Here is a 13,604-nt window from a genome sequence, read left to right as displayed (position 1 = left end):
GATCTTTATATCGCACCTGATACACTTTAATACCCTTCCCGCCCACCTCAGAAATTACGGTCTTTTTTACAGACCTTCAAACTGTGTACGGGGTGTTCGGCATCCATTCCCCCTCAAGACCGGCATGAATGCTGCCTCAAATGTCTGGCGGAGGACGGGCATGACGATGGCCCGTGCACTACCGACGCACAGTTTTCCCTAGCGGAGCCAGACGCCTCTTCCGAGGCCGAGATTTCCTCTAGTGGATACCTAGCCCAGAGCAAGGTGGGTTCCCTTGAACCCCCGGCACCTCGGGACCGGGACTCGGATTCGGGCCGGGTGCAGCCCGGGGATGCAGCCCGGGGATGCCGGGGTTACCATTAGCGCCCGAAGAGCCCCGGTAGGACCAACAGTCGCAAGTTATCGAACTGCCGACAGCCGGGGTCCACTGCCTCAAGCCGGATGTCCCCGTAGGCGGCCGACTGGCTCTATTCCTGAAGAAATGGGAGACAGTTACATCCAATCCCTAGATCCTGTCCACTCTAAGGGATGGCCATTCGCCTGGGTGGAAACATCATCCGCCCCCCCCCCCCCCCCCCCTTCTCCGGGATAAAGCACACTCCGGTGCCTGCTACCCGAGAGAAGGCGGAATTCCTCCGTGCTGAGGTCGACGCACTTCTTATGAAAGCTGCGATTGAACCGGTTCCCGTGGGTAGTCAATCTCAAGAAGTCAGATCTGAGCCCTACTCAGAATCTAGTCTGGCTAGGGGCGAATTTCAACACGGTGAGCGGACTTGTATCTCTGTCACAAGATCGCATTACCAAGGTCAGAAGTGTTACTTCCCAGTTCCTTCTGTCCGCAAGTCACACTGCTCGTACATGGCGGCGACAGTAGATGTGGTTTGGCGGGCTCGCTTCAGAATGAGACCCATTCAAAAAGCGCTCCGTCGACTTTGGGTGAACTCGGAAGATCTCGAGACTGTTCTCGAGACTCCGCAGTGGCTCATTACACAACTTCAGTGGTGGACCGAGGTCGGGAATCTGTCCCGTGGGCTCCCCCTCGACACTCCCGTTCCGTCTCTCACAGTTCAAACAGACTATGGTCCCAGCAGGAGATCAAACTGCATATCAATGTGCTAGAACTGAGAGCGGTCAGGTTGGTGTTCCAACGCTTCCTGGATCTGCTTCGTGGCCAAGTGGTTCGTCTAGAGATGGACAACCAGACGGCGATGACTTACATCCGGAAGCAGGGGGTAACGGTGTCTCAGTCGCTTCTCCAAGAGACGTGGCAGTTCCTCCTATGGTGCGACTCAAACGTTATCAGGGTGATACCTGTTTATCTCCCGGGGTTGGACAACGTCCGTGCGGACGCTCTGTCTCGCCGGATCCTCGCTCCTCATGAGTGAAGGCTCGACCCGGGGATATTCGGGATTATCTCCCAGTTATACGGGTCGTTCCAGGTGGATCTGTTTGCGTCTGGGGTGAATCACCAGACACCAACGTTCTGCTCCCGAGTCCCCGACCCGAGGTCGGTGGCACCGGACGCCTTCCAGCTAGATTGGACAGACAGAATTATGTGGGCATTCCCCCCAGTACCTCTGATTTCCAAGGTCCTGCCTCAGCTAGCCAATCAGCCTGCGCGACTACTTGTGCTTCTGGCACCCCTTTGGTCGGCGCAGAGTTGGTTTCCAGTAATACTCAGGTTTCTGGCTCAGCCTACTGTTCTATTACCTTTACGACCGGACCTCCTATCCCAGAACGAGGCCCTCCACCCAAATCCCAGGATTCAGTGGGTGGCTTGGCCACTGTCAGGAATCGCCTCCAGAAGAGCGGTATTCCTGCACGAGTTGCAGACACAATACTGGCTTCGCGGAGGGATTCCACAAACGTTCAGTACGAGGATGGATGGGCCTGCTATGCGCGCTGGTGTGTCGATAGAGGGATTGCAGATGCCTTTTCTGCAGATCTCGTAGCCGTGCTTGAGTTCCTCCATTCGCGACTAGATGACTGCCTGGCCGCATCGACAGTCCGGGGGTACTCTACAGCTATCGCAGCTTTTCACGTCCCTGTCGACGGGGCACTTCTGGGTGCGCACCCATTAGTGCAGCGCTTTTTAGCAGGTGTGGACAGGATCCGACCGCCTGTTCGGCGGATCAGTCCCCCTTGGGACTTTTCAATCGTTCTTGATTGGCTGTCCGGTCCTTCCTTTCGGGATCTGTCGTCTCTCTCTCTTCAGCTGTTGAGCTGGAAGACGGCGTTCCTTGTGGCAGTAACGTCCGGCAGACGGGTAGGCGACATTGTCTAACTGTCTTCCACCGCGACAGGGTCAGTATTCGCCTGCCGCACTCTTACCGTCCTAAGGTCGCACACACCTTCCACGTGACGGCTCCTATTGAGCTACCTGCTCTTTCACAGCCTTCCTCGTCGGGGACCACTGCAAGACATGCTCATGTATTGGATGTCCGCAGGACCCTCAAGTTCTCGAATATAAGCCACAAATAATGGCTCTTTCATTGTATATGGTCGACAACGCCCTGTCTCTAGCCCCCGCCTTTCGACGGTGGTGCCTCACGATAAGGTTGGTTCCATTTATTGAACTCTTTTTTATTCATTGAAAAAATCAAAATACGATGTATATATTTTCGCTGGTTGCTGACGGATGCCACTTCCTAGATTATCTTTAGGAGTCTATCTTGATGCAATAAGTGCCCCAAGGAGGATTTAATCTGAAAGAGAATTTTACAAACCTGTTGAGGTTATGAATTCTCTGATGAAATCCTCCTTGGGGCACGGCCACCCATCTCCCCACCTCCCCACCTCCCGTCAGCATTAGACATATGGAAAGTGATTTGGGTGAGAGTTGCTTCCCCTGGCGTGACGCGCCGTGGAGGATGAGGCCCCGTAAGGGTGGTCGTATATCATACCAAAACGAAGTTTTTTTGTGTGGTAACATTTTTTATTAAGGAAAATGGTTACAAGTATGTCATGTAGATTTTCTTGAGCCAGGAAAATGCAATAAGTGCCCCAAAGAGGATTTCATGAGAGAATTCATAACCTCTACAGGTTTGTAAAATTTATACACTATTTTCTTTGTAAGGTTATTTAAAAAAAATAAAAATATGAAACAGTGCAGGTAAGAAATAAAGTTGATAATCTGAACTTGCACCTGCATGGCCAATAGCAAACCGCAAAAAGCATGATATTGTGATCGCTGTCGTGAAAAAAGTTTTCAAGGACCGCATGTTCGCTCTGACCTGATTTCGGTAGGTGATGAAATGGTGTTTAACGTTGTGTTCAAGATTGTTTCACTTATTTCGCGACGTCCAAGCATGTGTGCATCTGCTTGTATTAGTCCAGAGTTCTACCTGTTCTATTAAGCTAGTCCACTGAGATACCATACCACTGTTTAACATGGATACCCATTCCGACACACTATACTGACTATGAGACACCCAGTCCTTGTTTTATCCCCATAATGCAGAGCGCAAGGCGGGTCAAAATTAGGTTCCATCTTTTAACGGTCGGGGGATCGAAACATTGACATTTGTCTCTGTGGGCAGTTGCTCGACCCACTACACCGCGGAGGTGGTTTGATGTCGGAAAGGAACATTTGTAAGACAACACGATCATGGCTCTGACCTGATGTCAGAATAACAACACACAGACATGATATATGACTATTACCTGGTATCCATTCACACGGCCTTTCATGTGGAGTCGGTCATCGGGTATGGGCGTCCAGAACACCAGGGCCGACGTCGAGTTCTGTTCCTGGGCGTTGACGTTTGACGGCGTTCCCACGGGCACTGGTGGCAGCAATAGCAGTGCATGCTAACAACTAGGTTTGATTGTTGTTTAACGCCACACTCAGCAATATTCCAGCTATATGACGGCTGTCTGTAAATAATCGAGTTTGAACCAGACTATCCAGTGATTGACATCATGAGCATCGATCCACGCAATTTGGATACGATGACACGCATCAACCAAGCCTGACCACCCGATCCCGTTGGTCGCCTTTTACGACAAGCATTGGTTCCTGAAGACCTATTTTACCCCGGATCTTCACGGGTCTAACAACTAGTTACACATTGACCGTGTCCCCCTGGTGATAATGCATGCTCACAACTAGACGTCCCCACGGGTGATGGCAACAGTAGTGCCATTCAATAATAATAATAGCAATAATAATAATCATATTTATAATGCCATGCCCTAAAGCGCGCTCAAAGCACTACACTATTACCCTAGTCAATGGATAAGTGTGCACTCGATTTAGCATTCTCAGCTCCCTGGGGAGTATACAACCCAAGCTTCCTTTGAGGCGCCAAAAGGTTGATAGCCACCTCATTCTACTGGGTACACATTCCCTGCTGGGTGAACAAAGTCACTTGCCTCAGGAGACACCTCGCGTGCCACATGTGCTTCAGTGTGGAGCAGTATCGAAGCCCAAAAAACCTCTCAGGATTCAAGCTGCTGAACGCGGTCACCCGAGACCGACATTGCTCATCTGATTTGTGACCAGTGAGTATTGCACAGAACCATGTGCCACCACATGGTTCATACTCGGAGATGTTCTCACTACCATTGGTAATGTGAATACTAAACCAAATGTATCTTCTCGTGTACCAACTACGTATGTACTCGTACCAAGGCTAGATGCCTGGCCCGATGGTAACTTACTGTCCTCCGCTGAATACACAATGGAGACTGACGAGTTAGGCCCTGGTCCGTAGTTATTGAGTGCTTGAACTTTGACCTCGTACTGTCTGTAGAAGTTTGTCTTGGACCCGACCACCGTCACGTTCTCAGTTTTCGTGCCTGGAACTGTGCCCTGGTGCAAACATAATTTGTGTGAATACTGCCCTGTGCCGTGGTGCAAACATGACTTGTGTGAATACTGCTCTGTGCCGTGGTACAAACACTGGTTGTGTGAATACTGCCCTGTGCCTTGGTACAAACATTACTTGTGTGAATACTGCTCTGTGCCGTGGTGCAAACATGAATTGTGTGAATACTGCCCTGTGCCCTGGTGCAAACATGACTTGTGTGAATACTGCCCTGTGCCTTGGTACAAACATGACTTGTGTGAATACTGCTCTGTGCCCTGGTGCAAACATGACTTGTGTGAATACTGCCCTGTGCCTTGGTGCAAACATGACTTGTGTGAATACTGCCCTGTGCCTTGGTGCAAACATGACTTGTGTGAATACTGCTCTGTGCCTAGGTGCAAACATTACTTGTTTGAATACTACTCTGTGCCGTGGTGCAAACATCACTTGTGTGAATACTGCCCCGTGCCTTGGTGCAAACATGACTTGTGTGAATACTACCCTGTGCCCTGGTGCAAACATAACTTGTGTGAATACTGCCCTGTGCCCTGGTGCAAACATGACTTGTGTGAATACTGCCCTGTGCCCTGGTGCAAACATGAAATGATATTGTGCCGTACAACCATTTGATTGTGTGAATACGATGTTGTGCCCAGTAACAACTATTGGCTGTGTGAATATGGTGTTGTGCTCAGTAACAACTATTGGTTGTGTGAATATGGTGTTGAGCTCAGTAACAACTATTGGTCGTGTGAATACGGTGTTGTGCCCAATAACAACTATTGGCTGTGTGAATATGGTGTTGTGCCCAGTCACAACTATTGGTTGTGTGAATACGATGTTGTGCCAAGTAACAACTATTGGTTGTGTGAATACGATGCTGTGCTCAGTAACAACTATTGGTTGTGTGAATACGGTGCCTGGTACAACCATTAATTTGTGAATCAGGAGTTGTGTTTTGTAATAATCCGGAGTTAATTTTACGCCCTAAGTATTTGCACAGTGCCGTTTATTAAATTTATCAGTCTGAATGTGTGTTCTCAAACTATATTGTAGTTTGATAAGATACAAAAAGTATCCTTACAGCTTCTTTCTATTTCACCAACAGGCCAATTAATTCTCTAGACCAGTTACCCTTTTCTCCACTGAAGACTGACCTTGATCCACGTGTCACCTTGCCCCGCGGATGAGAGAGGGCGATGGTAGACATTATATTTGAGCCCCGGGCCGCCCACCTCGTTCCTTGGAAGAGCCTGGGGAGACAAAGCGTTGTAGTGATCAGTCGTCTCTCCAGTGAGACTATTATCGACATGCACTTTCGTTACATGGATTAACATGAACCTTCCTTGAACGAGGGCCAGGAACCCATCACGACATCACATTCTTCCCCCAATCGAGGGACAGTATGAGTTTGTGAGAGTTCACACTACCCTGCAGTAAGATGGAATATCCACCTCGTCTGAAGTAGCGCCCCGTCTGATGATCAGAATCGAGGTGGGTAAGGAGAAGCTGGAAAGCTAAACAAAATCAGTCAATATTGATACTTAAAGTCAAATAAGATGTTAATGTTATGAATAATATGAAAAATGAGCCTTTGCAAAGAAACAAAGCAATTGTATTTGCTAGCGACTACACGGAGTGTAATTGGGCATAAATAGAGGCAGTATAAGTAGGGTAAGTGTCAGGAATGAGATGGACAGGTCAACACGTACGCGTCTTAGTAACATGGTACCCCTGTCGCAGTTAAATGACCAACATTGTTGTCTCCTCATGTCAGACGCCTGATCCTCAACTGAGGGATGTGTTACAAAGCCTGGGTAAATTCGTGGAGATTCTGTACTGGAGGATCCCTGGCTCTGACCCTACGTCCCAACTGATCCCATAGAGGCCCGACTGGATTCAGGTCTGGGCTTCGGGAAGGCCAAGCGAAGTCTCAAAGGCGTTGTTCTGGAGATGGTCAGTCACAGCTCGTGCTGGGTGGAGTCGGTATTGTCGTCCACGAAGACAGGAAAGTGCATAGTAATCAAAATGAGGCACAGCAAAACCGTCAATAAGGTATCTTGGTACCTTTGTCCATTTAATGTCCCCTGAACTGTGACCAAATCAAGTTGACAATCACAGGAGCAACAAACATCCCCATGACATGCATCACTGAGCCGCCACCACATGCCGCTGTTTCCTGGAAGTTGCGCTGATGATAGGATGTTTCTCTTCCTCAGACACAAGACCTCCCTCCCATCAGTGCGATGCAATACAACCCGACTCTCGTCAGACCAACGATTGCTCCTCCACGATGTCAAGTTCCAGTGTGATCGACCCTGACACCAGGCTAAACGGTCCCTGTTGGGGTGAGAGGAGTGGACGTCTAACTGGTCTTCTGGCCCTTAATCCTGCTGCTTTCAGTCGACGTCTGATGGTTTTGTTTGTTTGTTTGTTGTTGAACGCCGCACTCAGAAATATTCCAGTATATGACGGCGGTCTGTAAATAATCGAGTCTGAACCAGACAATCAAGTGATTGATGTCATGAGCATCGATCCACGCAATTGGGATCGATGACATTAGTCGCCTCTTACGACAAGCATAGTCGTCTTTATGCTGAAGACCTATTCTACCCCGGATCTTCACGGGTCACGTGCTAAGGGACACTCTGCTGTGGGAATGCCAGTGATGACGAAGAACAGAGCAAGCTGAAGTTGGCAGCCGTTGGCTGGCGTACAAGGATCCTATCCTCTCTGGCACTGGTCTCCCGTGGACGTCCTAATCTCGGTAAGCCCCACACATATCCAGACAATGTGTCTTCTTTTACAATGAGTCGACTGATTACAGTATGATTAATGTTCAACACGGTGGTAATAGCTCGACGTGACATGCCAGTTTTGCCATTTTGCCAACTTTGACTATCTGGGATAGTACGTTTTAAATTGGTAGAGCGTTCATTCATAATGAATAGCAGAAAAGACGCATTAACTTTCATCAAACGCACCCACAAGGTGGGGCAGATAAGGTGGCTACCGTTCTACGGGCAGATGATGTGTCTACACAGTGACCATTTGAAAATCTCGGCATTGAAAATGAACTCGAAATTAAATTTAAAAAAAGGAGGTGCGATACTTTTGACGAGGTTTATAGTTTGGTGTAAACAAAGGGTGGATGAGTTTGTATTGGGGCGGGGCGGGGCGGGGCGGGGCGGTGTGTGTGTGTGTGTGTGTGTGTGTGTGTGTGTGTGTGTGTGTGTGTGTGTGTGTGTGTGTGTGTGTGAAACGGGCGGTCATTTAAATGTAAAATAACTGTCGAATTGGGCTGATTTTAATTAATAGATCACTGCCTCTATCACACAAGGCGCTGACTCATTAGGATGTTTATGTCGTAGTGAAGCTATCACAGGCAATCAGTCATACACACACCTTTGGAATGTATGCAAATAGACAATATCAAAGTTGAGGTGCGACAACAAACAAGGATTAAACTCTTGATATCAGGGATAAGGGGAAAGTTGAAAGTAGTATCCCGGTAGCATTTACGTCAATTTTAGACTACATCCACCTGGAACACGTATGGAAACCAAAGTGTCGTTAACACGTTTACATTCGTCAGTTACGGGGTCATGTGAGTGACCTTTCGTCCAACTGAAATATCGTTGTTAAAGCAAGTGTTGTCAAAACGCCGCATTCAGCAAGATTCCTGCTATATCGGAGGTCTGTAAACAGTCGAATCTGGACAAACCAGTGGTTGACATGTGGCCAGCATCTAACGCCGTTGGGGTAAGATTAATCAACCAAGTACCGTGTCTCACTACCCGATCCATTTTAGTCACTTTTTCTGAAAACATAGGATACTGGGGCCAGTTTTACCCCAAATATCCAAAGAAACTGACACAACTCTCAATTGCCGAGATTACATTAGAATATGACAAGGTATCGTTATTTGCTTTTTGTTAGTAATACATCACTGATCTGTAGCCACAGGTACCCTAGGGCCGGAACAACGGAGGATTTCCGCTGTTCATATGCCAAGTATCTTTCGCTTGGATAACATTTGACAATTGAGTAGATATATATACTCAACAACAAAAGTTCCCGTGACACCAATATTTTAGTGTATTTTTCAAACAAGTAAAGTTTGGTCTTCAATATTGTAGTACATGTTTGGAATCAAGTCACAAAAACGCAACTGCTACAGAAAAGCATGCATTCCATGCAAAAGTTGACTTTTATGCAAGCCCCATGCATTTCACTACCCAAGAATGGGCATAAAAACGTGCGTTAACGGGAATCTATATGCATTGCTTAGCATCGTGCTGACAACAACCACTCAGAAAAACAACAAAATTGCGCAATTATTTAACATTACGAAATGCCACGCCTGTCCCAAAATGAGCGTCTGCGAGCCATTGGTATGCTTGAAGCATGATCGAGTCAACGTGATGTTACAAGACAATTTTACGTCCACAGAAACACCATTTGGTGTTTATGGCAACGTTGGCAACAGACGAATGCAGTCAGAGACCATCCTCGGAGTGGCAGGCCAAGCGTAACCAATAATCGACAAGACAACTGGATTCGAACAACACACCTACGAAATCGATTCCAGCCAGCAACAGTGACTGCAAGAAGCATCCCTGGCCTTCGACGAATATCTTCACAAACCGTACGTCGTCGCCTCAGATGTGCAGGGATTGTCGCCAGAATACCCGCCAGAGGCCCCATTTTGACAGGAAACCACCGTCAAGCACGTCTACAGTGGTGCAGACAGCGTCTATGCTGGACGGCCATGCAGTGAGGAAAAGTTCTATTCACTGACGGGTCTCGTTTTCATCTCAGCCACAGCGATGGACGGATTCGAGTGTACCGACGTCGAGGTGAACGTTACGTCAATCATTGTGTCATGGAAGAAGATCGGTTCGGGGGCGGCAGCGTTATTGTATGGGGTTGGATTACAGCAAGACAGAGGACCCGTTTGATAGTGATAGAGGGAAATCTCAATGGACAGCGCTACCGCGATGAGATCATCGGCCCTGGTGTTCTACCGTTTTTGCGTCGTCACGGCCCAGGCATTACCTTTCAACATGACAACGCCCGGCCTTATATTGCTCGACTTGTTCAGGATTCTCTTCAACAAAACAACGTGAATGTCATCCCCTGGCCGGCTCGCTCCCCTGATCTCTCACCAATCGAGCACATGTGAGATGAGATTGATCGGCGCCTTCGACGTCAACCACGTGTTCCACAGACACTCCAGGAACTTCGAAACATGCTCCAGCAGATATGGACAGATATCCCACAGGACTTTGTGCGACGCCTGGTCCGATCCATGAGACGAAGATGTGTTACTTGCATCGCAACCAGAGGTGGACACACACGCTATTGATTTGTTAATTGACATTTTGGCATGTTCATGTTTTTTTTTAATGAAATGGCGCATTTTCTGAAGTCAGTATGGCAAATTAAACCATTTGAACACTTACAGGAGTCTTTTATCTGTTGCAAACCGAAATTGTTTCAGATTTGTTAAAAAAACATAACTTTGCATTAAATCTTATTCAAGGTCACAGGAAGTTTTGTTGTTCAGTATATGAATGCATACCTCCCACGTCATCCTGAGCAGCCCTACAGCCCCTCCTCCCCCGCCCACAAAAGCAGGAGCCACCCTCGGAGCGGCAGAATCGATGTGGTACCAGGCTGTAACGCAAGAGGTAAAGTCTGTACCATGCTGTGAGAAAGTGAGTGAGTGAGTTTGGTTTTACGCCGTGTTTAACAATTGTGTCGTGAATGCAAACATATGTGTAAAATGTTTATGCTGAAATATAGTTTTTGAACCAAGATAGATAGAACCCTTACCCTGACCATACATCAGACAAAGTGCGTGGGTAGCACACTAGGCGACTTACTTGAAGGGATACTGGGAACCCCCCAGCCGAACCTGTTCCTGGCGGCGACTCTGAACCTGTAGCTGGTGCCCGGGGCCAGCCCGACGATGTGCGTCCCCCTCTTGCTCTGGTCCTCCTCCAGGTTCAACAGGACTGACTGACTCTCCTGCAACTCTGGAGGAACATCGCCACTCAATACACAATACATACACGCGACAAAATCCTTTCCATAATCACACGAAATGTCCACTGTACGGTTCCTACTGTCATGAGCATGTGTTTAAGAATCACCATCAATTAGTAATGATACAGGTGTTCGCGAAAAGGTGACGTGTATCCATGGGCAAGTCAAGTCCAAATAGGGATATGCAGCGGACAATTAGTTTGTCACAGATGCGTCAAATTTAGAAATGTTCTCCACATGCCAACCATTAAACGTTCTGAAAGCCTGCAACACTGTGAACACACCAGGATATCGTATCGTAATAAACACACCAGAACATGACACAGTGAACACTCCCGGATATCGCCACACAATAAACACACCAGAACATGACACAGTGAACATTCCCGGATATCGCCACACAATAAACACACCAGAACATGAAAAAGTGAACACACCAGGATATCGTATCGTAAAAACACACCAGAACATGACACAGTGAACACTCCCGGATATCGTATCGTAATAAACACACCAGAACATGACACAGTGAACACTCCCGGATATCGCCACACAATAAACACACCAGAACATGACACAGTGAACACACCAGGATATCGTATCGTAATAAACACACCAGAACATGACACAGTGAACACACGAGGATATCGTATCGTAATAAACACACCAGAACATGACACAGTGAACACACCAGGATATCGTATCGTAATAAACACACCAGAACATGACACAGTGAACACTCCCGGATATCGCCACACAATAAACACACCAGAACATGACACAGTGAACACACCAGGATATCGTAACGTAATAAACACACCAGAACATAACACAGTGAACACTCCCGGATATCGCCACACAATAAACACACCAGAACATGACACAGTGAACACTCCCGGATATCGCCACACAATAAACACACCAGAACATGACACAGTGAACACTCCCGGATATCGCCACACAATAAACACACCAGAACATGACACAGTGAACACACCAGGATATCGTATCGTAATAAACACACCAGAACATGACACAGTGAACACTCCCGGATATCGCCACACAATAAACACACCAGAACATGACACAGTGAACACTCCCGGATATCGCCACACAATAAACACACCAGAACATGACACAGTGAACACACCAGGATATCGTATTGTAATAAACACACCAGAACATGACACAGTGAACACACCAGGATATCGTAACGTAATAAACACACCAGAACATAACACAGTGAACACTCCCGGATATTGCCACACAATAAACACACCAGAACATGACACAGTGAACACACCAGGATATCGTATCGTAATAAACACACCAGAACATGACACAGTGAACACTCCCGGATATCGCCACACAATAAACACACCAGAACATGACACAGTGAACACACCAGGATATCGTAACGTAATAAACACACCAGAACATAACACAATGAACACTCCCGGATATCACCACACAATAAACACACCAGAACATGACACAGTGAACACTCCAGGATATCGCCACACAATAAACACACCAGAACATGACACAGTGAACACACCACGATATCGTAACGTAATAAACACACCAGAACATGACACAGTGAACACTCCCGGATATCGCAACACAATAAACACACCAGAACATGACACAGTGAACATACCAGGATATCGTATCGTAATAAACACACCAGAACATGACACAGTGAACACTCCCGGATATCGCCACACAATAAACACACCAGAACATGACACAGTGAACACTCCCGGATATCGCCACACAATAAACACACCAGAACATGACACAGTGAACACTCCCGGATATCGCCACACAATAAACACACCAGAACATGACACAGTGAACACACCAGGATATCGTAACGTAATAAACACACCAGAACATGACACAGTGAACACTCCCGGATATCGCCACACAATAAACACACCAGAACATGACACAGTGAACACACTCGGATATCGCCACACAATAAACACACCAGAACATGACACAGTGAACACACCAGGATATCGTATCGTAATAAACACACCAGAACATGACACAGTGAACACTCCCGGATATCGCCACACAATAAACACACCAGAACATGACACAGTGAACACACCAGGATATCGTAACGTAATAAACACACCAGAACATGACACAGTGAACACTCCCGGATATCGCCACACAATAAACACACCAGAACATGACACATTGAACACACCAGGATATCGCCACACAATAAGCACACCAGAACATGACACAGTGAACACTCCCGGATATCGTAACGTAATAAACACACAGAACATGACACAGTGAACACTCCCGGACATCGCCACACAATAGACACACGAGGACATCGCCACACAATAGACACACGAGGACATCGCCACACAATAGACACACGAGGACATCGCCACACAACAGACACACGAGGACATCGCCACAAAACAGACACAGGAATACATCGTCACACAACAGACACACGAGGACATCGCAACACAACAGACACACGAGGACATCGCCACACAACAGACACACAAGGACATCGCCACACAACAGACACACGAGGACATCGCCACACAACAGACACACCAGGACATCGCCACACAACAGACACACGAGGACATCGCCACACAACAGACACACGAATACATCGTCACACAACAGACACACGAGGACATCGCCACACAACAGACAAACGAGGACATCGCCACACAATAGACACACGAGGACATCGCCACA

The 13,604-nt window shown here is 47.4% G+C and overlaps 1 protein-coding gene across 1 annotated transcript in view; it reads right to left on the bottom strand.

Moving 5' to 3' along the window:
* The window catches only part of LOC124122563 (contactin-5-like), a 43,158-nt gene that overhangs the window by 6,197 nt on the left and 23,357 nt on the right, over positions 1-13,604 (bottom strand). Inside the window, exons 18-22 of the mRNA XM_048380587.1 lie at positions 10,700-10,852; positions 10,396-10,490; positions 5,969-6,064; positions 4,663-4,813; positions 3,664-3,785 (exon numbers count right to left, since the gene is read on the bottom strand). Of these exons, the coding sequence (XP_048236544.1) occupies positions 3,664-3,785; positions 4,663-4,813; positions 5,969-6,064; positions 10,396-10,490; positions 10,700-10,852 (617 nt within the window). The remainder of the gene's footprint in view (positions 1-3,663; positions 3,786-4,662; positions 4,814-5,968; positions 6,065-10,395; positions 10,491-10,699; positions 10,853-13,604) is intronic.

Source organism: Haliotis rufescens, unplaced genomic scaffold, assembly GCF_023055435.1.
Source record: "Haliotis rufescens isolate VD_foot unplaced genomic scaffold, xgHalRufe1.0.p SCAF_31, whole genome shotgun sequence".
NCBI classification, from domain to species: Eukaryota; Metazoa; Mollusca; class Gastropoda; order Lepetellida; family Haliotidae; genus Haliotis; species Haliotis rufescens.
This window is presented reverse-complemented; position numbering and strand designations above follow the sequence as displayed.